The sequence below is a fragment of the Suncus etruscus genome, chromosome 11 (assembly GCF_024139225.1).
Source record: "Suncus etruscus isolate mSunEtr1 chromosome 11, mSunEtr1.pri.cur, whole genome shotgun sequence".
Classification (NCBI taxonomy): Eukaryota; Metazoa; Chordata; class Mammalia; order Eulipotyphla; family Soricidae; genus Suncus; species Suncus etruscus.
Window position 1 is genome coordinate 106,793,799 of NC_064858.1, and position 27,774 is coordinate 106,821,572.

At 52.1% G+C, this 27,774-nt stretch overlaps 2 protein-coding genes across 4 annotated transcripts in view; one reads left to right on the forward strand and one right to left on the reverse strand.

The window, feature by feature from the left end:
- CACNA2D4 (calcium voltage-gated channel auxiliary subunit alpha2delta 4) overlaps nt 1-27,774 on the reverse strand; it is a 140,646-nt gene that overhangs the window by 22,250 nt on the left and 90,622 nt on the right. Inside the window, exon 29 of the mRNA XM_049783034.1 lies at nt 106-167. Within this exon, the coding sequence (XP_049638991.1) occupies nt 106-167 (62 nt within the window). The remainder of the gene's footprint in view (nt 1-105; nt 168-27,774) is intronic.
- LRTM2 (leucine rich repeats and transmembrane domains 2) lies at nt 9,990-27,102 on the forward strand. Of its 3 annotated transcripts, none has more exons than XM_049783228.1 (5): nt 9,990-10,095; nt 17,374-17,581; nt 18,061-18,187; nt 21,348-21,938; nt 26,640-27,102. In XM_049783228.1, exons 3-5 carry the CDS (start codon nt 18,121-18,123, stop codon nt 27,092-27,094), a joined length of 1,113 nt encoding a protein of 370 aa, XP_049639185.1. In that variant the 5' UTR covers nt 9,990-10,095; nt 17,374-17,581; nt 18,061-18,120; the 3' UTR covers nt 27,095-27,102. The 3 variants fall into 3 exon arrangements, with proteins under 3 accessions (XP_049639185.1, XP_049639183.1, XP_049639184.1); XM_049783226.1 differs by lacking the exon at nt 9,990-10,095 and adding an exon at nt 10,304-10,635; XM_049783227.1 differs by lacking the exon at nt 9,990-10,095 and adding an exon at nt 10,304-10,635 and having other exon boundaries at nt 17,377-17,581.

A 27,774-nucleotide genomic window follows, 5' to 3' on the forward strand; every position in this document is an offset into this window, starting at 1 on the left:
CTAGGAGAATAAGCGAGGGATTCAGGAGGAGGGATGGACTCTCCCTCCTCATGGAGTGGCCATCGAGTCCTGGGACCTAATCAAGCCAGGGCCTCTCACACTCACCTGTTGTGTTGCTGACCAAAACATGTGCCGCAGGAATCCCAGTTTCATCTGGACACCCACCGCTGACAGGAAATGGAATACAGGAGGCAAGACCGTGTGTGGGGAGGGGGTGGTGGGAAGGAAGCATGAAGGAGAAGAAAGAAAGGGATTCAAGTTAAATAGAGGAGGCACATCAGTAGATGTGAAAGGGTGGAAAGAGGACCTGAAGGGGGAAGGGAGGGGAGAGCGGCATTAGATGTCCTGGGAGCCTGGGGAGTCAGGGAGACGTGAGGGAGGAGATGGCCTCTTGGTTTCCAGCTTCTCCAGGCAGAAGAATGATTCTAGCAAGTGCAAGAAGAGGAGGCTCAGGTTCTGGACAACAATGAGGTCAATGTCCAGACACAGCTCTGGAACTCCAGTCAGATGGATGGTGGCCAACTTTCCTCTCTAAGCAGATTGAAAACCAGACGCTTCAGAGCAAACCACTTGCTCTAAGTGGACACCACCCAAAGAAGTGTCTGGGTGGGTCAGAGAGATAGCACAGTGGAAGAGCACACGGCCTTGCACACGGCCAACCCGAACGAGCCAGAGTCAATTCTCGGCATCCCACATGGTTCCCTGAGCCTGCCAGGAGCGATTTCTGAGTGTAGATCTAGGAGTAACCCTTGAGCGCCGCTGTGCGTGGCCCAAAAACCATAAAGCAAACAAAAAACTAAACCAAAACAAAACAAAAAGAAGTGTCTAGATACCTTTACTATCTTTTTTTCTTGCCTAATTTCTGTGGCAACTTCCAGTACTAGATTAAATAGAAGTGGGGAGAGTAGGTAACTTTGTCTTGATCTGATCTTGAGGGAAGGCTTTTAGTTTTTCCCCACTGAATACAATGTTTGCTGTGGGTTTGTGATCAAGATTTCACTATTTGTGGGTTCCATGGTATTATATTTTAAAAATCCTAGACACTGCAAAAAAAAAAAACCTCCCAGGAACATTTAACTTATCAAGTGGCAAGTTATAAAATTAATATGCAAGGGCTAGATGGATAGCACAGCAGTAAGATGTTTGCCTTGCACGCAGCCAGTCCAGGACATGGTGGTTTGAATCCCGGCATCCCATATGGTCCCTCCTGAGCCTACCAGGAGTGATTTCTGAGTGCAGAGCTGGGAGTAACCCCTGAGCTCTGCCAGGTGTGACCCAAAAACCAAAAAAAAAAAATTAATATACAAAAGTCCATGACTTTTCTATATGCAAATAATCAAAGAGAAAAGAGATATTAAAGAACAATATCATTCACAATTGTGCCTCAGAAAACCAAGTATATCTGAACCAGCTTAAACTATAAACACAACTTCAAGAAATAAAAGTAGACAGGAGGATATGGAAGCATAAACCCTGCTCATGATTGGGAAAACCAAAATGGCAATACTCCTGGGGCCGAAGTGATAGTGCAAGAAGGCAGGGCACTTGCCTTGCATGTGGCTGATCTGGGATCTATCTTCAACATTTCATACGGTCCCCTGGGTTCTTAGTTCATGTTTAGACATTTCACTCCTTCCGTGACCACTTATTGAAACATTTTTCTTTATATTCATTTTGTGATCCTGAGACTTAGCTGGCTCTTCTAGAATAAACTGGAGTTACAGTATGGCAGAGAGATGCAGATGGCAGCTTTCTCTCCACCCCCCTTCGACAAATAATGCTAGTGAAATTTGATGGAAAGGCAATTAGAAGGGTTAATAGACCAAAGTTCTAGGCTTGGGTTTGCCAGGTTATGTTCTTTGGTTATAAAATGGGTCACATTTATTGATGTATGAGAATATATATATTTATGGGGAGTCACACCCGGCAGCACTCAGGGGTTCCTCCTGGCTCTACGCTCAGAAATCGCTCCTGGCAGGCTCGGAGGACCATATGGGATGCCGGGATTTGAAACACCGACCTTCTGCATGCAAGGCAAATGCCTTACCGCCATAATATCTCTTCCGCCCCAAGAATATTTTTTTTGAGAACTTTTACATGCATCAAAATTATCTGCAAGTATAACAAGAATTGCCTTTTCAACAAATGGTTTTCAACAAATACCCTTTTCAACAAATGGTGCTGGGAAACTTGGTCAGCTATTTGGTAAAAATGAAGGCCCCTATCTCACACCAAATACAAAAGTCAGTTCAAAATAGATTAGGGGGGAGGGCAGAAAAAAAAATAGATTAGAGATCTTGACATCAAACTTCATTCCATAAATTATATTGAGAAAATATATAGGCAGGACCTTTCATAAAATTTAATCTCAAGGCGTTTTTCAGTGAATTGATGCCATTGGCCAAGCAGAAGCAAAAAGTAATCAAGTGGGATTATATCAAATTAAAAAGGTTTTGAGCTGCAAAAAAAAATGATTAGAATAAAAAGAAACCCTAAAATTAGGAGAAAATATTTGCTCATCTCTCATCAGACAAAGGATTAATACCCAAGATAACTAAAACACTTATAAAATGTAACAACAACAGGGACTGGAGAGATAGCACAGCGGTAGGGTGATTGCCTTGCATGCAGCCAATTCAGGATAGACGGTGATTTGAATCCCGGCATCCCAGATGGTTCCTTGCCTGTCAGGAGTGATTTCAGAGTAACCCATGAGCACTGCTGGGTGTGACCCCATAAAACAAAACAAAACAAAAAAATAGGATGGAGAGATAGCACAGCTGTAGGGCATTTGTCTTGAACAGGGCTGACTTGGGATAGACCCAGGTTTGATTCCCAGCATCCCATATGGTCCCAGGAGCCTGCCAGGACCAATTTCTGAATGCAGAGCCAGGAATAACCCCTGAGAGCCACTGGGTGTGGCCCAAAGGGTGGGGGAGGAGAAGAGCTGAGCAGACAATTCTGCAAAGAATACATGAAGACGTATAGATGATCAGTGTGAAAAAGTGCTTCCCTTCATTTACCATCAGAGAAATGCAAATCAAAACAACTGTGAGAGGGGCCAGAGAGATAGCATGGAGGTAAGGCATTTGCCTCAGATGCAGAAAGAAGGTCGGTGGTTTGAATTCCGGTGTCCCATATAGTCCCCGGAGCCTATAGGAGCAATTTCTGAGCGTAGAGCCAGGAGGAACCCCAGAGTGCTGCCGGGTGTGACCCAAAAAACAAAAAACAAAAACAAAACAAAACAAAACAAAAAAGAATGACAAGAAGCAAGCAACAAGTGCTGGCAGGGAAAAAGGGACCCCCACCCACTTTGTAGAAATGGTTCTGTCCCCATGGAAAAGTAGTACAAAGACTTCTCAAAAAGTTAAGAATTGAGCCATCATCCACTACTTAGTGTTTGTCCCAAGTGCCCTAAACCATTATTTAGAAAAGACATCTGTGCTCCTTTGTTTATTTTAGCAATATTCACAGTAGCCAAACCCTGAACATTACCCAAGTATCCAAGAACTCTGTTGCTCTGAGTAGATTAAGAATTTGCCATATTCTGGGCCGGAAAGATAGTACAGCAGTAGGGCCTTTGCCTTGCACACGGCCAACATAGGACAGATCATGGTTTAAATCCCGGCATCCCATATGGTCCCCTGTGCCTGCCAGGAGTTATTTCTGAGTGCAGAGCCAAAAGGAGCCTCTGAGCTCTGCCAGGTGTGCCCCCCCCCACAAATCCCCAAATGCGCCTCTCTCTCTGTCTCTCTCTGTCTCTCTGTCTCTCTCTCTCTGTCTCTCTCTCTCTCTCTCTCTCTCTCTCTGTCTCTCTCTCTCTCTCACACACACACACACACATACACTGGAATACTGAGCTGTTAAAAAAAGATGAAATCATGCAATTGGCCTCTTTATGGATAGAATCAGAAGGTATTATGCTGAGTGGAATCAGTCAGAGAGGGACAAAACACAGAATGTTTCTTGCATATGTGGGATATAAAGTTTGAGGGAAGTAGAAAGCTTGTCTAGAGTACAGGTGGGGGTGAGGTAGGGAGGAGAGGAGAAAGATTTGGGACATTGGTGGTGCGAATGTTGCACTAGTGGTGTTCTTTACATGACTGAAGCCCAACCACAATCATGTTTGTAATCAAAGTGTTTAATTAATAAAGATTTAATTAAAAAATTTAAATGATCAAAGGCAACTGAATCTGAGGATTGACATACAGAACTGAGTTTAGGAGCTAGAGTGATGGCAGAGTGGTAGGTAGGACATGCCTTGCACATGACTGACCGGGACCTGGGCTTGATCCCCAGCATCCCATGTGGTCCCTGCAGTCTAGTCTGCCAGGAGCAATTTCTGAGCACAGAGCCAGGAGTGACCCCTCAGTGCCTCCTGGTGCAGCCTCAAAACCAACAACAACAACAACAACAACAACAACAATAATAATAATAAAGAAGAAAAAGAAAGAAAAGGAAAGAGAAAGGAAGGAAGGAAGGAAGGAAGGAAGGGAGGAAGGAAGGAAGGAAGGAAGGAAGGAAGAAAGGAAGGAAGGAAGGAAGGAAGGAAGGAAGGAAGGAAGGAAGGAAGGAAGAAAGAAAGATAACTAGTAACTGATTTTAGTTTACCACAGTCTGGGATGAGAGGGTCTGTGGGTCATTTAGTGTTGGGAAGCCGACTTTGGTGATGGGTGTGATGTTAGAACACTGTATATGGGGGCCAGAATGGTAGCACAGTGGTAAGGCTTTTGCCTTGCATGCGGCCACCACCAGACAGACAACAGTTTGAATCCTGGCATCCCCTGGGCCTGCTAGGAGCGACTTCTGAGGGCAGAGCCAGGAGTAACTCCTGAGCGCTGCCGGGTATGACCAAAAAACCAAAACCAAAACCAAACCAAACCAAACAAAACAAAACACTGTATATCTGAAACACCGTATACAAAAAAAGTTCACTAATAATATTGTATAACAGGTGCTGGAATAAAACTGGAAGGAATAAACCATCAGCAGGTCTGAGAGATAACTCAAAGGCTGGAATGCACAATTTGCATTGAAAGGAACCTCCTCTTCCCCTTCAAGCCTTCCTGTCCTCCTTTCCTCCCCAACTACAGGACTGGGTCTGGGAGCAGCCTTCCTCCCCATTGTCTGCTAGTGTGGCCCAAAACAAAAGAAAGAGTAGAGATGAAACCAAAGAAAATTTTATCCGCAGAGTTCCCAGGTCAGCAGCCAGGAGAGGGAAAATTTGCATATCTAAAGCCTCTTGATGGGCGCTGCTGTTCTAAAGAAGTCCAGGGGCCATATTGGGGCAAAAGCAATTGGAAAACTGGTCCAACTTTGAATGATGCAGATGTTCTGGAGCTGTGCCTTTCCCCACTTGCATGTCATGAGGTGGTTACTTGGTTCCTGAGCACTTAACAGGTGACAAGGGGGATGGAGAACCTGAATTCAAATATTTGATTTCTTTTGCAGCATCGGGAATTGAATCCAGGGCCTCACACAAGCACACAATCAACCACTGAGCTACATCCTATATGCCTCAAATTTTCATTTATATATCAATAGTTTGCATTGGCAAGTGGCCTCCACCATCTATCTGACTGATGCCAATCTAGAGCTGAAGCCGGAGAGAGAGCACAGCCGTAGGGAGTTTGCCTTGCATGCAGCCGACCCAGGACAGACGGTGGCTCCATTCCCGACATCCCATATGGTCCCCAGAGCCTGCTGGGAGCGATTTCTGAGCACAGAGCCACGAGTAACCCCTGACCATCACCGGGTGCGACCCCAAAACAAAACCAAACTAAACAAAAATAGAGCTCATCTGTATGGACAGGAGGAGCCGAGGGTGCCTGGTCCCTCCTATTATGGGAAATCCTAGGACAGCTAAAGCAGCAGGGGTTGCTGGTATGAACCTGCCTCCTCCTGTCTCCCTACAACCTCCCCTCATTGCTGGTCCTGCAGTCTTCTCCCCTTTCACTTTTTTTTTTGTTTTTTTGGGCCACATCCGTTTGATGCTCAGGGGTTACTCCTTGCTAAGCACTCAGAAATTGCCCCTGGCTTGGGGAGACCATATGGGACGCTGGGGGATCGAACCGAGGTCCTTCCTTGGCTAGCACTTGCAAGGCAGACACCTTATTTCTAGCGCCACCTCGCCGGCCCCCTCGCCTTTCATTTTAATTCACTTTTTATTTTAACGTTTTGGACGTTGTGGCCAGCCACACCCAGTGGTGTTGAGGAATCTCGCTCTGTGCTCAGGGGTTACTCCTGGTGACTCAGGGAACTCCATGGAATGCTGGGGACTGAAATCTGGTTGACTGTATGTTAAGCAACACCTTCCCTCTGTACTATACCATCTTTCTGGTCCAGTTTCCTCTCTTTTTTGTTTTGGGCCACAGTCAACAATGCTCAGGGTTTGCAGGGCTCCTGGCTCCGCACTCAGGATCACTCTGGTGGTGCTTGGGGAAACCATACAAATGTCAGGGATTGAACCTGGGCCTGATGCATTCAAGTGTCCTAATCGCTGTACTATCACTGCAGCCTATTTTCTCTCTCTCTCTCTCTCTCTCTCTCTCTCTCTCTCTCTCTCTCTCTCTCTCTCTCTCTCTCTCTCTCTCTCTCTCTCTCTCTCTCTCCCTCCCTCCCTCCCTCCCTCTCTCTCTCTCTCTCTCTCTCTCTCTCTCTCTCTCACACACACACACACACACACACACACATACATACTCACACCTATGCCCCCTTAACACTGATCTGTGTTGGGCATCAGGAACCCCCAGGAATCAGAAGTTCCCTTTTACTTTCTTCTTATTTTTATTTTTTTTTTAGTTTTTGGGGCACATCTGGTGGCACTCAGGGGTTACTCCTGGCTTTGTGCTCAAAAATCGCTCCTGGCTCAGGGACCATATGGGATGCTGGGGATCAAACCCTGATGTACCCTGGGTCAGCCGCGTGCAAGACAAACAATGCCCTACAGCTGTGCTACCACTTTAGCCCTCTACTCTCTTCTCTCTTATTGGCTTCTCCTTCCTCATCCTTAGAACCCAGCTGAATACAGTTGGCTTCACTGGGCCCAGGGCTGTGGGGTTTGGGGTTGTCTCTAAATATACAAGCCAGGACACAGGCTAAGCTCTGAGCAAACACTGAGTCCCAGAGCACAGAGCCAGGAGGGGAGTCCCGAGATTGCAATCTTTTCACTTTCTAGTTGACAGGGCAGGAAACCTCGGCCAGGGCTGTCAAGTTCATTAGCTGACTAATGGCTAATAGCTAGTTAATGAGCAGCAACAGTCTCTTGACACCCAAGTCGAGCTGCCTCTTTCCTCTGTTCCCCACTTAATTGTCCAAAGGCACTGAGGTGTGGGGAGGCCACCGCCTTTCTGGAACAGCTGACAGGACAGAAGGCGGCCAGCCCTTCTGCAGACAGTTGCTGTATACAAGACCACTGGGTGGCCTGAAGGGAAGGCCATAGATGAGGGGAGGAAAAGGTCAAGGCCATGGACTGCCCAGGAAATTTCATTCTCTTTAAACATTTATTTATTTGTTTATTTATTTATTTATTTATTTATTTATTTATTTATTTATGTTTTGGGGCCACACCTAGCGATGCTTAGGGGTTACTCCTGGCTCCATGCTCAGAAATTGCTCCTGGCAGGCTCGGGGGACCATATGGGATGCTGGGAATCGAACCCAGGTCTGTCCTGGGTTGGCCGCGTGCAAGGCAAACACCCTACCGCTGTGCTATTGCTCCAGGCCTAACCAGGGAATTTCTTATAACAGATACTGTTATGGGGCACTGTGTGTCTGTGCATGTGTGCATTTGTGCATGTGTGTGTGTGGTGCCAGACAAACATTAGAGCCTCACACAGGCAAAACTTTATTGGTGAGGAGGCACTTTCCTCGTCCTGACTGAGTTGTGTATTTTTGGGGTGGGGGTGGGCATACATCCAGCAATGCTTAGGGGACCACATAGTGCTGAGGATGGAACCCAAAGGTCCCACTTGCAAAGCAGACTAATCCTAGAGCCAACTCTTCATGGATGAGCAAATATACACACATACATGTCCATTGCTAAAGCTGGCAGTGTTCAGGCCTTCCTCCTGGCTCTGAGCTCAGGGATTAATATTAGCAAGCTCAGGGGACCCCAAAGGGTGCCCGGATTGATCCCAGGTTGCCTGCATATTAGGCAGTGCCTACTCCCTGTGCTATCTCTTGAGCCACCTTGGCTGAACTTTTAAGAAGGAAGTGGTGCAGGACCCACTTTGTGGACGAAGGAACTGGTGTGATAGGAACTCTCGCTGGTGCCTCCGCGGCCCAGAGAGGTCTGGACTCTCCTCTGAGAGAAGATCCAGCAGGAACAAAGGTCAAGGAAGGAATCAAAGACCAACCACTGCTCCTACCTTTCACTTTGACAACCCCCCTGGCAACCCCCCCCCCCCCCCCGGCAAGCCCCACATTGGGCAGGTTGAGAGAACACGATAACAGGTTGGGAGAACATGTTTGCTTGCAACAAAGGAAGAGCCAGTGTTCTGCCTGTCTGTCTTCCTCTGAACTTCCAAATAAAACTTGTTTTGGCGTCCAAAAAATAACAAGAGGGGCCGAAGTGATAGCACAGCAGTAGGGTGTTTGTCTTGCATGCAGTAGACCTGTGATGGACCTGGGTTCGATCTCTGGCTGCATCTCATATGGCCCCCCGAGCCTGCCTGGAGTGATTTCTGAATGCAGAGCCAGGAGTAACCCCTAAATGCCCCTGGGTGTGGCCCTCAAACCAATAAAGAAATAAATATAATAATAATAATTAATAATAATAATTAATAATAATAATAATAATAATAATAATAATAAAAAGAAGGAAGAGGCTAGGCACGTTTCAGAGACCATTCCAGCTTCAGAGAGAGGCTACTCCTGCGGCCGGCAGAGGCTTGGAAGCCTGGGACTTCTCTGGAGACTGAGACAGGGCAGCTTCCCACTTCCAGACAGAAAAGAAGAGAGTCCAAGAACATCTGGCCAGGAAAAGCTTCTGAAGCTACACTCTCAGTCCTGTTTGAAGCCGGTGAACTGGGAGGAGGGACAGACAGGGTCATGTGGGAACACGGCGCAGTGCCGCCCAGTGGCCAGGCAGCTTTTCCCGAGAGGCGGAAAGCCCTTCATGCCTCCAGGTCCTGCTTCCCAGGGGCTAAATTCCAGCTTCCTTAGCCCTTAGAGCACATCTCCCTGTTCCCTTGGACTTCTGGTGGCTTTTCCAGTCCTTGGTGCTGAGAAAGCCTCTCACTTCTTGAAAACCGGCCTTTCCCTCCGGGCCTGCCCATCTGGAGAAGATTAAGGAGCGGGAGAAGCCAGGCTGTGGGGCAGGTCTCTGGGGCCTCTGGGTGCCTTCGGGTGCCACCCCTGGAGCTGTGCTGTCTGCATTTCTCTGGGAGCCCTGGAAGGGTCTCAGGGGGCCTTGCTGTCAAATGCTGGCAGTGAGGGTGACAAAAGGTGAGTGCAGAGAGTGGGAGGGCAGGCAAGGAGGGAGGTGGGGTGCAGGGCACAGGTGCCTGGGGCTGGGAAAGCCATTGCCTTTGGCCCACCTAGGGGTGCACTAGCGGGGGCTGGCGATTCTCTGAGCTGAGCGAGGAGCTTCTGAACAGCCTGCCTGCAGGAGCGCTGGGTTTCCCTGAATAGCCAGACCTGGGTGCATTGAGGACAGGCGACTTCTGAACTACCAAATGACACCGGCTCTGACCCCCGTGGCCTCTCCACCTCCTCTTTCGGAATAAACCATCTTTGAGAGCAAGAATTGGGGTTTCTGGGCCGGAGAGATAGCACATCAGTAGGGCTTTTGTCTTGCACGCAGCCGACTCAGGATAGATCTGGGTTCGATTCTGGCATCTCATAGGGTTCCCCGTGCCTGCCAGGGGAGATTTCTGAGCACAGAGCCAGGAGTAAAACCCCTGAGCGCCGCCGGGTGTGACCCCCAACACTGGGATTTCCTTCTCTTTGAGGGGCTCTTCTCTGAACAAGGACCTAGACCTAGCATCCTTGGGTCCTACTCTGCCCTCCATGGGACCCTTTTCCTCAAAGGGAAGAGACAGACCAGGGGAGGAAGGAGAGTGAAGGCAACCTGGGCAGGGAGGCGGGGAGCCGGTGAGGGGCAGGAAAGAAGGAGGTGCAGGACGGAACCACCCAGCTCCCCAAAGCCCGGAGTCGGAGCGCCCACAGAAAGGGCCCCTTTTGTGCCGGCATGCGAGCCTGTGCAGGGCGAGCTTGCCCTCCCCACGGCGGGTGCCTGGCTGTGTGTGCCACCCTGGCTGTCATCACAGATGTCCCCCCAGCTGTCACTCCACCGCTCCGGCTCTTGGCATTCGCTCCAGTGCGCGCGCACAACCCTCTGGCAGAGCGCGCATCCCTGCTCCCGCCTCTTTCCCCCTCGTCTCCCTCCTCGGTCGATCGGTCCCTCCTTCTTCCCTCCTCAATTTGTTATTGACCCGGCAGCCCAGCCCCCTGGCAGCGGCGGCGGCGGTGGCACTCCTTCTGCCCCTGTGTGCCAGCCCGGCTCTGTGCCAGGAGGAGGTGTCCCCTGCCCTGCTGCGCTGCCTGCTTTTCTCCAGCAGCCCCGGGAGGGTCTCCAGGGATGGGCCACAGCGACCCGGTGCTAGATGTTGGTGGCAGTGAGGGTGAGGACAGGTGAGTGCAGAGAGCCGGAGAGGGCAGGAAGGGAGGGAAGGAAGGGGCTTGGGGGTCCAGGGCTGGGGGCTGGGGCCCTGCAGGGAGCCACTGCCTCTGGCTCACCTGGGGTGCAGTTGTGGGTGCTGGGGTGCCTGGAGCTGAGCTAGCTGCTTCTAAATAGTCCAGACACAGCGCCTGGGAACTCTGACTCCCCTCACCCCCTGGGGAAGGGGCTGCGAGGGAAGGAGGGGAGGAGGGCACCGCCATGCCAATGCCAGCCGATGCCAGACCTGGGTGGCATAGGAGTCAGTGAGTTCCTGTGGCGCAGAGGAGACAGCCAGCAGTCGGGCTGTCTGCATGCCCTGCCAGAGCGGTCCCCAGGAACTTGGGGTGACATAACTGACAGGGAGAATGGTTTTGGGGTGGCGACACGACAGGGGCGCTGCTCATCCTGCTGGGGTACTAGCCTGGGGGTGGCTGACCTTGGACTTGGCTGCAGGAGACCCTTCCCCAAAGGGACAAGGGGCCAGGCAGCTGCGGGGAGGCCTCCTGGTGGGGGCGTGGCTGGAATGGACAGGCAGAGACTGGCACCTTCCTCGGGCAGGAGGCTTTGCCTTCAGCCTGCCTTGGGGGCTATGGGTGCTGGGTTATGAGAACTTGCTTAAGAGGACCCCAGACATTTCACACCCACCTCCTACCCCACCTCATGGAGACTGTGTCTGAGTGGGAGAGAAGCCAGGCTGGGGGCTCGGGGGTACTCTATGCCAACCCGCTTCCTTGACTCAGGTTACACCAAACTGCAATCCTTAGTGGCCAGAGGCTACTACAGGGCAGAGGGGGCTCTCTACCCACCATGTCCCTGTCCTCCATTGCTTTGACTTCCCCCAGGCTGATCTCTGGGGGGGGGGATTGGCACCGGGTTGTCAGGGTGTGTTGGGCATTACTGCCATGTGACTCAGTTGGGCACCCTGGCAGCTTAGATAACAACATCAGCTGGGATGGGGGGAACTGAGCACATGTGAACATTCTGGGGGGTGTCAAGCCAGGGCGTACCCTCGTACCCATTGGAACTGCTGGCATGACCCAGAGAGGGACCCCAGGGGAGCCAGCTGGGGAGGGAGGAGAAGAACCAAGATTCCTAAAGCCATTCTCAGGTGGCTGTAGCCTGTGGCTGGGAGCCTGGTCCTGCCCGGGAAGGAGCCTTGTGCCCATCTCTCGGGCACCAAAGTCCAGGGGCAGCCAGGTAGGACTTGATGCCATGGTTGGGGTGTCTGGGGTTGCAGGGAGGTAGAAGGAGTGTGTTTGGCTGCCTGCTCCCGCTCCTTCAAGACCCTTCTTCCTTCTCTCCCAAGTCCTCCTGATCTCACATACCCCCCCCCCCACTTCACCCCCTTTCATGCCTGTGGTCTCAGGGGTTCCCTTCTGCTTCTTGGATGGTCTGTTTGGGATTGGCCATGCTTGATGAGGCATGGACAAGGAGTGCAGGAAGTTGGGGTTGAGGAAGGGGTGTGTGATTTAAAAATGAACCTGGAAGGTTTGCCTGTTCTAAGCACAAATATAGAGATTAAAAATAAAACAATTCCAGGCTGCCTGGGCAGTGTGTGTTACGGGGGTGACCGGCAGAGAGAAATCTAGAATGTTTCCTGGAAGGGCCCGGATGCCAGACTAGAAGCAGGTGTGGGGGAAGCCCAGCTAGAGAGTCGTTCTTCACCCCTCCCTCCTTCCATCACTCAGCCCTCTGGTCATCCCTTACCCCCTGACCAGATCCCTCAGGGCCTCCCGAGGGAGGGGACAAGTCCCTATTGCCCTAAAAGTGACTCTAATTGTGGTGCGGCTGCTTCCTGTCTGTGACCTTCACTTGTCTGCAGAATGAAGGGGTGCACTGTTCTCTTCATATTTGAGGTGGTCTGGGAGGGGTTCAAAGGCCCTGGCTAAAGTTAGGGACCCTTGACCTAGGGAGTTCCCAGGACAGGAGCCCTCGGCAGGTCAGAGTCAGGTTTCCAGGGGCCTCAGCAAGAGGCACTTTGACCTTCAATCCATCATGGGACTCGGATGTGACCCGGGGGCCAGAACCCACAGAAGCCAGTGACAGGAAGCAGAACACAGAGCTGTGGGGTCTGCGTCCAGCGCCCTGAGGGGGGAAGGTTGGGCCGGAAGAGCCCAAGGTAGGGGAACTCTGGGGCTGCGGGGGGTGGGGGGGTGGGGTGGGGCAAGGCTGGGAGCAGCTCCCTCACCCCCGGGCTCCAAGGGATGCTGCACCCACTCAGCTCAGCAGGAGCATGTGGAGCCTCCTGCTCCTCCTGCCACCTCCTGTTCCCTCCTCCTCGCCCCTGCCTTCGGGTGCTCCCGGCACACCCTCCTCACCTCGGCACCCACCTGCTCCCACCTGCTAGAAGGGTTTCTCCAAGTCCCCTGGCGCCCGTGTCTGAGTGCCCTGACTGCATCTCGTGTTGCTGGAAAGAGGAGAGGTCTGGGGTGGGGGTTGCTGGTGTCTCCAGCAGGAGGGAAAGAGCACCCCATCTTCTCAGCTCCAGGAAGTGGCTGCGAAGCGCCATGTAAACTGTGAAGCGTTGTACAAACATCTTCCCTTTCCTGCATCTTTCTTCCAGGACCCTCCCAGTAGCAGCAGGGACTGTACAGGGAGAAGCTCTGGGGGTTCATGGGGCTGGAAGTCGTACTCTGGGATCCGGGGTGCAGGAGCTACAAAATGTGTTCTTCCTGGGGCCGAAGCTATAGCACAGTGGTAGAACGTTTTGTCCAACCCTGGACGGATCCCAGTTTGATTCCCGATACCCTGAGCCTGCCAGGATATATTTCTGAGCTCAGAGCCAGGAATAACCCCTGAATGCCTCTGGATGTGACCCCAAAACCCAAAACCCTTCCCCCAAATGTCCTTCCAAGTCTCTAATTCCTCTGCTTAGAACTCCCCCCCCACCACCACAAATGGCCCGGAGCCTGACCACAAGGACTAAGAACAGGTGACAGATGTTTGCACGGTGAGAGGTGCTCCTCCATACTCTGAGGGTCCCTGAGAGAGGAGCTGGCCTGCGGGGGTCTGGTCTGACCCCTGGTCCAGAGTGACCTATCTCCTTCATAGCCCTTTATTGCTGCCTAGGGGTGTGGTGCCAACTTGTTGGGAGACAAAGTGACCTAGCTGAGTTAGGCTTCATCAACTTGAACCTATCACCTGGGGATCTTGGTTTTGTTTGTTTGTTTTTGGGTCACATCCCATGACACTCAGGGGTTACTCAGTTCTGCACTCAGAAGTCACTCCCTGCTGGCTCGGGGGACCATATGGGATGCCGGGATTCCAACCACCATCTATCCTGCGTCAGCTGTGTGCAAGGCCCTACTCACTGTGCTATCTCTCTGTTCACACCCCACCCCCCACCCACAGGGATCTTGTTGAAATGAAATTCTGACTCGGCCATGGACAGGAGATTTCAGCATTTCAAATGAGACAAAACTGTGGCTGTAGTCCGTGGGCCACATTTTGGTAAGCAAAGAGCTAAAAAGCAAAGGTGCTTTTGTTGTTTGAGGAAGGACAGTCCCAAATTTGGGTTGCTTTTATTTTCAAAAATTTATTTAAACATTAAAATTCTTTGTTAGTGGGGCTGGAACAATAGGATAGTGGGCCAGGCACTTGCCTTTCATGCAGTCAACCTGGTTTGGATCCTTTTGATTCCATATGGTCCTCTGAGTATCAACCACGAGGATTGATTCCTGAGTGCAGAACCCGGAATAACCCCTGAGCACCTCTGTGTGTGGTTTCCAAAACAAACAAGAATTAAAAAAATATTTTTTTTGTCTTATCCAGTGGTAGGTAGGGCTTGTTCCTGGCTCTGTGCTCAGATATCACTCTTGGTGGGCTCAAGGGAGCCATTTTGGGTGCCGGAGATTGAACCCTATTTGGCCACATGGAAGGCAAGTGTCACTCCAATACTGTCACTCCAGCCCCATCCTCCAATCCTAGTCTCTCAGCTGAGGCATGGAAGGGACCGAGGTCCTGCACTGGTGTCACTGGTGTCCCTTTTCCTGGGAGAGACCCGGAATCTGGAGCCATTAAATTGTGTGACCCAGAGGCAGGAGACCTTTCTGGCAGAACCCAGTCCCCTGATGCATTTCCTGTGCCCCCATCTGCAACCTGGGTGGGGAATTCCTCCCAGACAGTGTTAATTGATTCCAGCAGCCCTCCGGTGTCTGCTGCAGCAACCACTCTGCCTGATGTAGGTCACCCCCTTTCCTAGGAAGATTCATGTTTCTGGGGGCCAGAAAGGGTCCTTGGGCTAGCTAGACACTGCCTGGTGGAATGAGTGCCTAGGTTCTGGGAAAGTTCAAGTACAAGCTCAAGTGCCCTCTCTCCCCCATGGGTCTGACCTGTGGTGCTCCATGAAAGCATGTGGTTCCCGGGGAGCAGATTTTTGTCCCTAGTGAACACAGGCAAAGTCTGGGGAACATGTCCTCATCCCATTTTGCCACGATCAACACGATCAACAGGGCCTCTCTCCCTTCCAAGATGGCACCACAGGTCTGTGTGGCTGCAGATAGTCTCAGCAACCACATTCTAGGCCGCCATCTCCATGGATGGACTTTCCGGTCCTCCTCTTGGGCCCATCCCTGGGGTGACTGGGGAAGGGTGGGATGAGAAAAAAGGAGCCCGAGTGAAGGCGAGTCAGAGCCTCAGGGGTGACAGGGCCTGGGAGACAGCTTCGAGACGCGTGTTTCGGCTCTCTGGCTCCCGGATGGATGTGAACAGAGACGAGAACCCGGTGCTTTCTCCAGGCCTGACTCGAAGGCTGGAGGTATCCCTGTCACTCTGAGTCTGCTGGGAGCTGCCAGGCACCCCACTCTGCCACTGAGTGTTGGCATCTGAGGAGGCGTGCTGGCGGGCTGCCAGCTGGGCGTATGTGCGCACGTGTGCGTGTTGGCACGTGCTGAGCTGCGTGGCCTCCCGTGGGTGTGTGTTTGCACCATGTGCTGTGTTGGGAGCTTCACGCATGTGTCGAGGAGACTGGGTGTGCACCCCGCTCTGTGCATACATACATGTCCTGGCGGGTGACAGTCACCAGGAAGTACGTTAGCAGCCTGGTGCCAGGTCCCTGGCTTTTTTGGTGGTCTCGAGCATCTTGCCTTGAGACCTGCCTAGCATTGCCCTGAGCCAAAGCCTTGGAGCTGAGGGTTCCTGCTGCAAAAATGGTTTATTTTTTTGGGGGGGGGTCACACCCGGCAGCGCTCAGGGGTTTCTCCTGGCTCCATGCTCAGAAATCGCTCCTGACAGGCTTAGGGGACCATATGGGATGCCAGGATTTGAACTATCGACCTTCGACATGAAAGACAAATGCCTTACTCCATGCTATCTCTCCAGCCCCACAGAAATTTTTTTTTTTTTTTGACAATCAGAGCTCAAGGTTCTCAGAGGGTAGACATGGTCGACAGCGATGGAAGCCCATGGTGCCCATGGTACCGTGTGTGTATGTGAGGTGTGGGTGGGACCACAGGTTCTTGGACAGAGCTAGCTCCTTCAGGGTCAGTGGGGAGGAGTGCCCCAGAGCCTGCCATGCCTGACCCCTTCCCACAAGGGAAACCAGCCAACTGTGCTTGAATACCAGAATCATTTGAGGGAATCACAGCCGGGGGTGCACAACCCACCTGCCCCCCCCCCCCCTCAGCCAGAGAGAGCCGCCTGGAAATCCCACCCTTCAGTGTTCCAGACATCACTTCTGAGCAAAGAAAGCAGAGTTTACTAAGTTCAATTCAGGTCACACACAGCCAGGCATTGGTGGGAAAAGGAATAGCAGGCAGAACCCTACCTTACCTGGGATCGGGGCCAGGAACCTGCTGACCCCTAGGCTATCAGCAGCACCCCTACTCTCAGGGACAGCCGAACCATCCAAAGGGCAGTTAAGGGTCAGTAGCACAGTGGGTAAGGCCTTTGCCTTGCAGGTGGCCACCAGGGTTCAATTCCTGGCATCCTCTAGGTCCCTTGAGCACTGCCATTAGTGGCCCCAGAGCACAGAGCCATGAGTAAGCCCTGAGCACTGCCAGGTATGACTCCCAAACAAAAACAAGCGAACAAACATAAGGCAGTTGTGACTAGGTCGCATTCCCCCCCAGCCACATCCATGTCCTGTCATCGTGTCTACTCAGACATCCTGGCCAGGGGACATACCTGGAGAAGAGACGGAGCAGGGGACAGGAGTGTGCAGCAGGTGGAGGGGGGCTGTTGTGTTCACATAACATGAGAGGCTCTATGGTAGGCCACCATAGTGGGAACCTACATGCCAGGAGAAACCCACTTCTGTAGGGGGGCTCCAGGATTCAGACTCCCCAGCCGCTCCCCACCTCCTCCTTTTTTGTCTGACTCTGGCACAAGATCCTACGAGTGACTCCCAGAAAGAAACAGGCCTGTGGGAGGGCAGCGGGGAGGTTGCAGCCAGGAATCTCCCGGGTGAGCTTGGCAACCAGCGAAGGTCAACTATCAGGAGGCAGCCAGGACTGTGTTCTTTGTGGGGGCTGAGAGTAAGGGGCTGATGGGGGAAGGATGGGCTGTCAGCAGACACCCCATCTTCCTCCGGCCCCCATCCTTTCCCTCAGAGCCAGCAGGGTTTCCCCACACTGTTGGAGGGCACGGGATATGGCTCAGAGCTGCCCCAGAAAGGGTTAGTCCCCCTTGAGGGCCCTTCTGGGAGAGGCTGCTCCGCCCTCCTCCGCTCTGCCATCTCTCACCCTCTCCTCTGTCCCTGTCTCTTGCTTCAGCAGCTGCTGCCGCAGAAACCCCTGAGCCGAAGAAGACTCTTATTATAGACCAGCGGGCGGCAGACGGGGCTCTGCGACTCACCTCTCAGGCAGAGCTGAAGGGGAAGCGGGGGCCACCTCGGGGCCACAGTGGGGCCTGGAGCTCACCGTCCACTGACCCAGCAGCCCCTCAGCCTGGGGTCTGGCCTCTGCCTGCCTGCGGGCCATGGTAAGAGCACTATGGGGGGTAGTTTGATCCTGTTAGGGAGAGTAGCCCATGCACAAAGGAAGCCTCGGGGCTCCCAATCCCTGGGGGCCTTGAACACCCAGGAGGCTTCAGGCAGAGGTACCTGAGGGGCTGACCCTTCCTGGCTTCCATTGCTTACAACTTAGCCCTTAAGCCTTCCTGAAGCTTGGAAAGCCAGAGGAAACCCTGTTAACACCTCCCACCACCTCCAACCCCCCTCTGGGCAGTTTCCTGGCTTCTCTGTCCCCTCATTGCTCTCCCTGCCCCTTCCCTTCTCCCCAGGGAATCAGAGCTTGAGAACCCGAGAGGGAATGTCAGGGATGTAAAGAGACACCAGGCCCCCTTTCCTTAACCCCTGGAATGGAACGGGCTGAGCTCTCGCTCTCTCTCTCTCTCTCTCTCTCTCTCTCTCTCTCTCTCTCTCTCTCTCTCTCTCTCCCTCCTTCCCTCTTTCCCCCCAGGACTGAGGTTGCACACACACTCAGGGGCTGACTCTCCCTGGAGCCTGCTGTCCATTCAGCATGCTGGCCCCGGACAGCGGCCCTGAGCAGAGGAGCCGGCGAGCCCTGACGCGGAGGCAGGTCTCCTGTAAGTACTGTGGGCCCAGGCAATGGGGTCTCATGGGGGGACCTCAGCCCTCCGGATGATCTAAATTCTTCCCAGGATGCCCGTGGCCTGCTCCAGGAAGCCTGGGTTTGTCCCCCCACAGTGCTGGGGTCTGTCATTGCAATTGGGAGCTGCCACCCGTGTCCTGTTCCTCCTACACAGGATACTCTAGCACCTTACACCTCTCCGGCTTCTCCACTGGGACAGTTTGGGAAGGTGGGTATGTGGATGCCATGGTAAAGTTGTGCTGAGGAGGTGCAATCTCTCCTTTTGCATCAGAGGACCCAGAGGCCCTCCGTTCACCAGAAGGACACCTTTTAAGCCCTGGCAATTCTCTTGGGGAGCGAGGGCTGAAGCTCTGTTGAGGATGGGTAGGACCCTGGCTCCCTGCCTGGGAAGGGAAGCATGGTTCTCGGGGTCATTAACTTATTGTGCTTCTCCCCTTGCCCAGCCCGCCTGCCATGCAGCTGCCCCACTGCACAAGCAACCTGAATAATTCACCAGCCGCTCAGCTCTGCTTTCAACCTCATTTTAAAATCACTCGACACCTCCCAATACTGGATTAGGCTTTCTTGTCACGAGAGCTCTTATGCCACTGTGCATGTTTGGGGAGCCCAGTGGGATGGGACAGGCAGGGAATGGCTTGTTCCCATGATTTGTTATGTCCTTGTCCATATCCAAAGCCACTTTCTTAGCCAGGAGGAAGATGGTGGTTGTGGGGTTGCTGTTTATGAGAGATAATTTGCTGTGTTGAAAGTTCTTTCTCGGGGAAAGAAAGTCTAAAGAACAGGGATTTTCAGGCTAGAGCACTAATACAGTTAGTTGCTAGGGAGCTTGCCTTACATGCAGCTGACCTGGGTTTGATCTCTGGCACCCTGGCCAGTCCCCTGAGCACCATCAGGAATGATCCCTGGGCTCAAAGTTGGGAATTGCTGGAACCTTTAGAGATTGCCAACAGCCTGAAACATTGCTTGTGTGGCCTCCAAACACCAACAAAACAAAACAAAAGAATGTTGGTTTTCAAATGGTGTGGGCAGAAGGGCATGGGGGGGGCTAGAGATTGGCTTGGCAAGGGAAGAGCAGTGCAGGGTGACCTGCCTGGCTTGCCTGGCCTCCGTCACTGTTACCCCTGGAGAAGAGACTCAGGTCTCAGGTTATGAATTCTTCAGGAAGGGGGAAGGTGATGTCCCATCTTGTGCCTTCAGTTTTTCCCCTTGGGGGCATCAGATTACCAGACTACCACCAGAGTCTGCCTGAGACAAACTTCAGGCTCAAGTGGCTTCTGCCTTTCTGAGTGGTGCCTGAGCTGTTCTCTGGTTCTCTCTATTCTATCTCTTCTCTCTGGAGCTGCCTTGGTTGCTCTGAGCAACTCTCTACTCCTTTCTCCCACCCTCAGCAAACAGGTCTCTCTGATTCTCATGCCAACCATGAAAGGGGCTCTGGGGTCGCTCTCGTGAAGACTGTTGAAAGGATATGAACTTGTTTAGTAGAGGTTTTCTCAGGAGGGTCACAGTGCCTGACTGCTACAGACTGGGTCCTGGACTGGCCACTCACATGGGTCTAAAATGGGCCCCAGAAGGGAATGCTGGGAATGGATTTGTCCTAAAGAAGCACTGCCCTTTAGTCCTGGGGGGTGGGACCCTGGCCTGTGATACAGAAGGCTCTAGAATGAGGATGAAATGGGTCTTCTATCTCTGGGGCACCAGGGACTTCGTCCCAAGCGCTCTTCCGGGTTGAAACAAAACTGTGCATCTGGCCTTCAACAGGTCAGTACTGGCCTCCGAGGAGGGACCTTCACTGGGCCTGGCCTCATCCAAGAGATGGATTTATGCAAGAATGACAGCACTTAGGAGGTGGCAGGGAGGACCATGCTTCATGGTGCAGCTCAAGGCTGGTGGTGCAGGAGTAGAGGGACAGAAACAGTGACTTGATGGGCATTTTTTTTTCATGGAAAAAGTCTTTCTCCTGGCAGTGAGTTGGGAGAAGAATGTGGAAACAGGTGCCTCTGACACCCTTGTGGCTGTTAGGCAGCTTCTGTGGTGTCTATGGCAGGCCCTGGGATCTGAGCATCGATGGGGTTGGCTTTGTTGTTCTCTGACTCAGCTGTCCTTCTTTAAAGTCTACAGAGGTGACATGGTACGACGTCCACTGACATAGACATACTTCTAGTTTATTCATAACTTTGGGGGTAGTATTCCTATATAGTGTTCAGGGGGACGGAAGGTCCCTCAACCAACTGGGCCAGTGGTTGGTTCAATGTAAAAGTCCAAGGACATGCTGATGCTCAGGCCTGCAGTGCCAGGGATTATTAGGGCCCCTCCAGTTGTGTTTGGGGGATCCTTATGGTGCCAGGAATTCAGCTGAGGTCAGCAGCATGTAGAAAACATGTCTTAATCCCTGTTCTGTGTTTCTGACCCATGTTCATTGTCTTTTTATTTTTTTGGTGTTTGGGCTTTGTTTACTTCTGGCTCTGCAATCAAGAGTTACTCTTTTTTTAAATTTTATTTTATTTTTGTTTTTGTTTTTGGGGCACACCCGGTGATGCTCAGGGGTTACTCCTGGCTCTGAGCTCAGAAATCGCTCCTGGCTTGGGGGACTATATGGGACACTGGGGGATCGAACTGCCGTTCGTCCTAGGTCAGCTGCCTGCAAGGCAAACGCCCTACCGCTCCGCCACTGCTCCTAGGGATTGATTACTCTTATCTGACTCGGGGGACCATATGGGGTGTTGGGGACTGAATTTGAGTAGGCTGCATGCCAAGCAAGCACCATACCTGCTGTACTATCCCTCTAGTTTCTTATTCTCTTTTTTGGGAGATGGCCACTTCTGGCTCACTCCTGTCTCTGCAGCTAGGAATTACTTCTGGTGCTGTTCAGGGGATCATATGGGGTGCTGGGGATCCAACCCGAGTCTACTGTGTGCAAGGCAAGCACCTTTCCTCTGTACTATCTCTCTGGGCCCCAATGTTCATTATATTTTGCCTTTAGCCACAAGTGTTTGTGCACCGGCCATGGCTTGTGCCGAAGGAGGTCGAGCCAAGAGGGCTTTAATCTCTGGACTAGAGAGGAGGGTCTGGAAGCAGGAGGCAGCGGCTGACCCTGGCTCCTGACTTTCTTTCTGCCTGCCCCCCACACCCCTCAGGGTTCACCTGCTGGATGACCCTGTGTGCCGCCGAGGCCCTCCCCGTCTGCCCCTTCTCCTGTAAGTGTGATAGCCTCAGCCTGGAGGTGGACTGCAGCGGCCTGGGCCTCACGGACGTGCCCCCCGACGTGCCCGCGGCCACCCGAACCCTCCTGCTCTTGAACAACAAACTGGCCACGCTGCCGAGCTGGGCTTTTGCCAACCTGTCCAGCCTGCAGCGACTGGACCTTTCCAACAACTTCCTGGACCAGCTGCCCCGCTCCATCTTCGGGGACCTGGCCAACCTGACGGAGCTGCAGCTGCGGAACAACAGCATCAGGACCCTGGACAGGGACCTGCTGCAGCACTCGCCCCTGCTGCGACACCTCGACCTGTCCATCAACGGCCTGGCCCAGCTGCCCCCTGGCCTCTTCGACGGGCTGCCGGCCCTGCGCTCCCTGTCGCTCCGCTCCAACCGCCTGCAGAGCCTGGACAGAGGGACCTTCGAGCCCCTGACCAGCCTGCAGCTGCTGCAGGTGGGGGACAACCCCTGGGGGTGCGACTGCAGCCTGCGGGACTTCAAGCACTGGATGGAGTGGTTCTCCTACAGAGGTGAGCCCAGGCCCGCGCTGTCTTGGAGGCTGGCTGACTCAGGGCTGGGGTGGGCTGGGGTTGGCAGGGGTGGCCCTTTCTTGCCAGCAGCCTCGGCTCCCAATGACTAACTAGCACAGCAGAGGCGGGATGGGTAAGGGAGGCCTCTCCCCCATCCCACCCCTTGTTACCCCCTTTCTTTTCATCCTCATCCTCTCTCTCTTTCACCTGACTCACTGGCCCTTTTGATCTCACTCCTTACCCTTTTCCCGGGCAGCCCACAGAGGAAAGATAGGGGTTTCCCTTGCAGGGTAGAGTAGGCAGAAAACCCACCTTTCTGAATAATATCATCATCTGTCATCTTTTAAATAGGCCAGCGGCAGGAGGTGGAAGGGAATGTCAATCCACAGATAAAACCAGATATTCATTTTTGATGAGGATCCTAACTCCTCCTCCCAAAGAACTTTGTTATTAAAACTTCTAATAAGGGGCTAGTTTAGTAGCAGAAGAGCCTTACCTATATATATATATATATATATATATATATATATATATATATATATATATATATATATATATGCCTTACCCGTGGCTGGATTTCTAATGCTCCGTTCCCCTCCACCCCCCAAATTTCAAGAAAAAGCTAAAGTTGGAGAGATAGTACACTGGGTAAGGCATTTGCCTTGCATGTGACCCATCTAAGTTTGATCCCTGGCTCCCCATATGGCCTCCCAAACCCCACCAGGAGTGATTCCTGAGAGCAGAGAGTAAGCCCCGAGCATCTCCAGGTGTGACCCACCCCCCAAAAATCAAGAAGAAGCCAAATACTTTTGATTTTGCTTCCCCCACTCCCATCTTTATTTTTAATCTGGGGGAGTTCTACTGTGACATATGCAATGGAAAAGGAGGGCAAAGAAGCAAGATTGGTAGCTTAAGGGGCCAGATCTGAGTTGGTTTCGTGGCTTTAATTCTTTTTTTGTTTTGTTTTGTTTTTGGGCCACACCCAGCAGTGCTCATCTCTCCTGGCAGGCTTGGGGGACCATGTGTGATGCTGGAAATTGAACCAGAGTCCTTTCGAGGTTGGCCGTTGGCCAAGTGCAAGGCGAACGCCCTACGGCTGTGCTATCACAGCCCCATGTGGCTCTGATTCTTTTTTTTTTTGGTTTTTGGGCCACACCCGGTAACGCTCAGGGGTTACTCCTGGCTATGCGCTCAGAAGTCGCTCCTGGCTTGGGGGACCATATGGGACGCCGGGGGATCGAACCGCGGTCCGTCTCCTAGGCTAGCGCAGGTAAGGCAGGCACCTTACCTCCAGCGCCACCGCCCGGCCCCGTGGCTCTGATTCTTAAAAGCTACGTGATCTTGAGAAAGTTGGTTAACCTCTCTGTGACAGGGTACTTATCTGTAGTAGAGTAATGACAGGGTGTCTTGAAAAGTTCTCGGGGGCCCGGAGAGATAGCACAGCGGTGTTTGCCTTGCAAGCAGCTGATCCAGAACCAAAGGTGGTTGGTTCGAATCCCGGAGTCCCATATGGTCCCTTGTGCCTGCCAGGAGCTATTTCTGAGCAGACAGCCAGGAGTAACCCCTGAGCATTGCCGGGTGTGGCCCAAAAACCAAAAAAAAAAAAAGAAAAGAAAAAAAAGAAAAGTTCTCGGCATAAAGTAAGACTTCAATAAGAGGTATTTATTTGTTCCTTTTTTTTTTTTTGTCCCTTTCTTGTTTATTTGTTCTTTGGCTAGTAATGGATGTAGCACTACAGAGACTCCATAAGACAGAACCCGCTGTCTACTCCCAACAGAATACTCAGCACATGTTGGCTGAATGAATGAATCATTCAAAGTTCTCCTAAAGTGATGCCATGCTTTTTACTAATCTCCCTTCTTTCATTTCATTCCCATCCACAATTTCACTTATTTGAACAACACTATCCTGTTACTTAAGAATGTTTTACAAACTATAAAGTGCCATAAAATGTGAGTCATTGTGATAATTCCTTTCACTGTTTTTCTTTTTTTGATGGGAGAAAGGATAATAGTTGTAGAGTTTTATATATTTCCAGTTCCCATTTATGTTTCATACACGCGATCATTTTTAATTGTTTTGGTGTGTGTGTGTCACACCTGGCAGTGTTTAGAGTCAATCCTTGCAGTCCTGGGAGATCATCTAATGTTGGGGATAGAACTGGGAGGTTGTGCTTGAAAAGCATATGATCCAGTCTTCTCAACCCTCTCCCAGCCAGCCCATCTCCATTTTTATTTTTACAGTAGCTAATGGAAATGACCATTTATTTTTTCCAGCTCTCCCCAAGATGGCCATTCTTACGTTATCACTAAGAGGACTAAGTGTCATGGTCATTAAGTATGTTAAAGAATTAGCACAAGAGGGCATAGCAAGGAGTTAACTTTATATTTTTGGAAGCACAAAACTTTGTCTCCCTCTCAATATCCTGCCTGTATCAAGGTGTCCTGGATATAGGGAGAAGCCTGGCTGTGGGGTGCACAGGTGCACCTCAACGCTAGAACTAAAGGCTGAGAGCCTGCAGGTCCAGGCCAACATGTTCTTCCTGGGGGCATCTTTGTCCTTTCATATAGGCCATGAGAACTGAGTCCCAGCACAAAAGGGCATGGCCATGGACAGTCTCAGAATATATACGGAAAGACTCCAATGTGTATTTCAATAGAAGTTGCTTTCAGCCTTGGACTATTTTTATTTTATTTTATATTTGTTTTTTGGGCCACACTTGGCTGTGCTTAGGACTTACTCTGGGAAGTTCAGGGATCACTAGGTGGGACTTGGGGAAGTCATATGAGGTTCTGGGGATAGGACCTGGATTGGCCTCATGCAAAGGAAGTGCCTTATTTTCTGGACTCTATCACTCCAGACTCTGTACTCTTTTTTTGTTTAGTTTTTGGTTACACTTGGCAGTTCTCAGGGATTACTCCTGACTCTGTACTCAGAAATTGCTCTTGGCAGGCACGGGGAACCATGGGATGCTGGGGATCGAACCACTGTTCGCCCTGGCTTGGCTGCATACCAGGCAAACACTCCACCACTGTGCTATCTCCCTGCTGTGCCATCAGACTCTTTTACTATTAAAAAAATAGTCCTGGGACTGGAGCAAGGGTCCAACAAGTAGGGCATTTGCCTTGGATATGGCCCACCTGGATTCAATCTCTGGCATTCCATATGGTCCCTGGAGCACTGCCAGAAGTGATTCCTGAGTGCAGAACCCAGGAGTAACCCCAGAGCACCTCCCTAAAGAAAAAGTTCTTGGGGATGTTTTCATCAGTCATGTCTGGTGCTTAAAATCCGCAGCTGCTGGGATGGGAGGGGGAAGCAGCATCATGGGGCGTTGGTCTGGGGCTGAGCACATTCAGCAGGGCTCATTTGCCTGCCTGCATGAAGGGTTCACTGGAAGCTTAACCTGGCCATGTGAATGGGGGTCTAGGCAGATTTAGTGTTCTGCTGAATCTCTCACCCCTGTGCTCTGTGGCTATGTCCCATTGTGGTCCAGCCAGGCTTCTTCACAGTCAAGTGTCCCCCTTGTTATACACTCCTCTAACCCTAACCCTAACTCTAATGCTAATCCTAACCCTCCCAGCACTACCCCGTTGCTCACCCACCTCATCTCCTGTCCAGTTTCCAGAATTCCCTGTTCAGCTGTTCGTGCACTTGGAAATGCACTCATGGATGGGACCATGGAGTCACTCTAGACAGGGAAAAGGATAAACAAACATTCTTTTTTTTTTTTTTTTTTGGTGTTTGAGTCACACCCGGCAGTGGTCAGGGGCTGCTCCTGACTCAGAAATAGCTCCTGGCAGCCTTGGGGGACTATATGGGATGCCGGGATTTGAACCACCATCTTTCTGCATGCAAGGTAAATGCCCTACCTCCATGCTATCTCTCCGGCCCCAAACATACATTCTTGACCCATTTTCTTCTCTTTGTTCTCAGGCCACCAAAGATCCTGGATGTTGGGGTTGGTGGCTGGAGCCTCTTGCCTTTCTCCTTTTTCGTGAGGAAGTAATGAGCTCAGGACAAGTTAGGCTGTACTCTGAGCACAGTCCCAAGGACAGAGCCAGTGGGAGGGACCAGGGAGAGGAGCCTGCAGCTGGCGTTTGGGCAGGGCATTGGCCTTAGCTCTTTCCCAAGTGTCCCTATGAGCTGCACCACCGCCCTCCAGCTGTCACGCGACCTCTGCAGAGGTCAGGCTTGATGATATGGCCGCAGGCTGCTGTCTGCCATGGAAACAGTGATCATGTTCAGTGCCTCTGGTTTCTTTATGGCTAATGCGACCTAGTATATGCACTGTCTACGGGGCTGAGGCACGCTGGTTCCTCTTTTCTCTCCTCTCCTGTCAGTACTTGAGGACAAACAGCATTGCTGTTACAGACTCATCTTTTAGGGGCCAGAGAGATAGCACAGTGCTAGGGGGTTTGCCTTGCACGAGGCCAACCCAGAACAGACGGTGGTTCGAATCCCGGCATCCCATATGGTCCCCCGTGCCTAGCAGGAGCAATTTTTGAGCACAGAGCTGGGAGTAACCCCTGAGTGCTGCTGGGTGTGACCTAAAAACAAAACAAAACAAAACAAAAACAAACCCCTACAAAGTCATCTTTTAGGGTCACTAGTTTTGGGAACTTGACGATGGGAAGAGGGAACTCAAGGTTCTAGATGCCAGCTCAGCTCCTTCTTTTCTTTTCCTTCCTCCTCCGAATGTAGGGGGGCGCCTGGACCAGCTCGCCTGCACCTTACCCAAAGAGTTGAGGGGGAAGGACATGCGTGTGGTCCCCATGGAGATGTTCAACTACTGCTCCCAGCTGGAGGACCAGAATAGCTCGGCTGGGCTAGATATTCCCGGGCCACCGTGCACCAAGGCCAGCCCAGAACCTGCGAAGCCCAAGCCCGGAGCGGAGCCCGACCCCGAGCCCAGCACCGCCTGTCCCCAGAAGCAGAGGTACCGGCCGGTGAGCGTGCGGCGGGCCATCGGCACTGTCATCATCGCGGGCGTGGTGTGTGGCATCGTCTGCATCATGATGGTGGTGGCCGCTGCCTACGGCTGCATCTACGCCTCCCTGATGGCCAAGTACCACAGGGAGCTCAAGAAGCGCCAGCCCCTCATGGGGGACCCCGAGGGCGAGCAGGAAGACCAGAAGCAGATCTCATCTGTGGCATGAGCGCCTCCCCTCACCTGGCCAGGTAGGCAGGGGGAGCACTGAGCAAGGCTTCCTTCAGCAAGACTGGCCCCTCCACCGAGCTCCCCGATTCTAGGCCCTCGTAGCCCCCCAGCACGTACGCACGCCACAGGAAATCGCCCTGGAAGCCACCCTGGGCTGCTTCTCTCTGGGTCCCCAAATGTTGGCACCTCTTAGGGGACTTACTTCCCTTAAGCCTCTAAGCAGAGGGAAGAAAGAAGTTTTTTGTTCTGATTGGTCCTACTCGGTGGTCCTGGTGTCACCACAGCCGGGGGAGACACTCTCTACCTCTCACTCACCCCCTCACCTCATCTGCATTTAGAGGGTGGGCATGAAATGAATTGGGGGGCCAAGAGTCACTTTCTGGGACTCTTCTTAGCCAGGGAGAAACAGGGCCCGCCCTCAGGTGAATGCTGGCTCCAGGTTTTCTCTGCTGGTGCCAAAGAGCCATCCCATAGGCCCCCTCACCCAGGCACAATGGAATACCGGGGCTCCACTCTTCCTGGGTGACACCAAGCTGGCCCCCCTCTGCTCTGCACTCACCATGCCACTTGTGGGCTCCATTCCCAGCTCTCTCTCCCCTTCTCTCTCTCTCTCTCTCTCTCTCTCTCTCTCTCTCTCTCTCTCTCTCTCTCTCTCTTTCTCTCTCTCTCTCTCTCTCT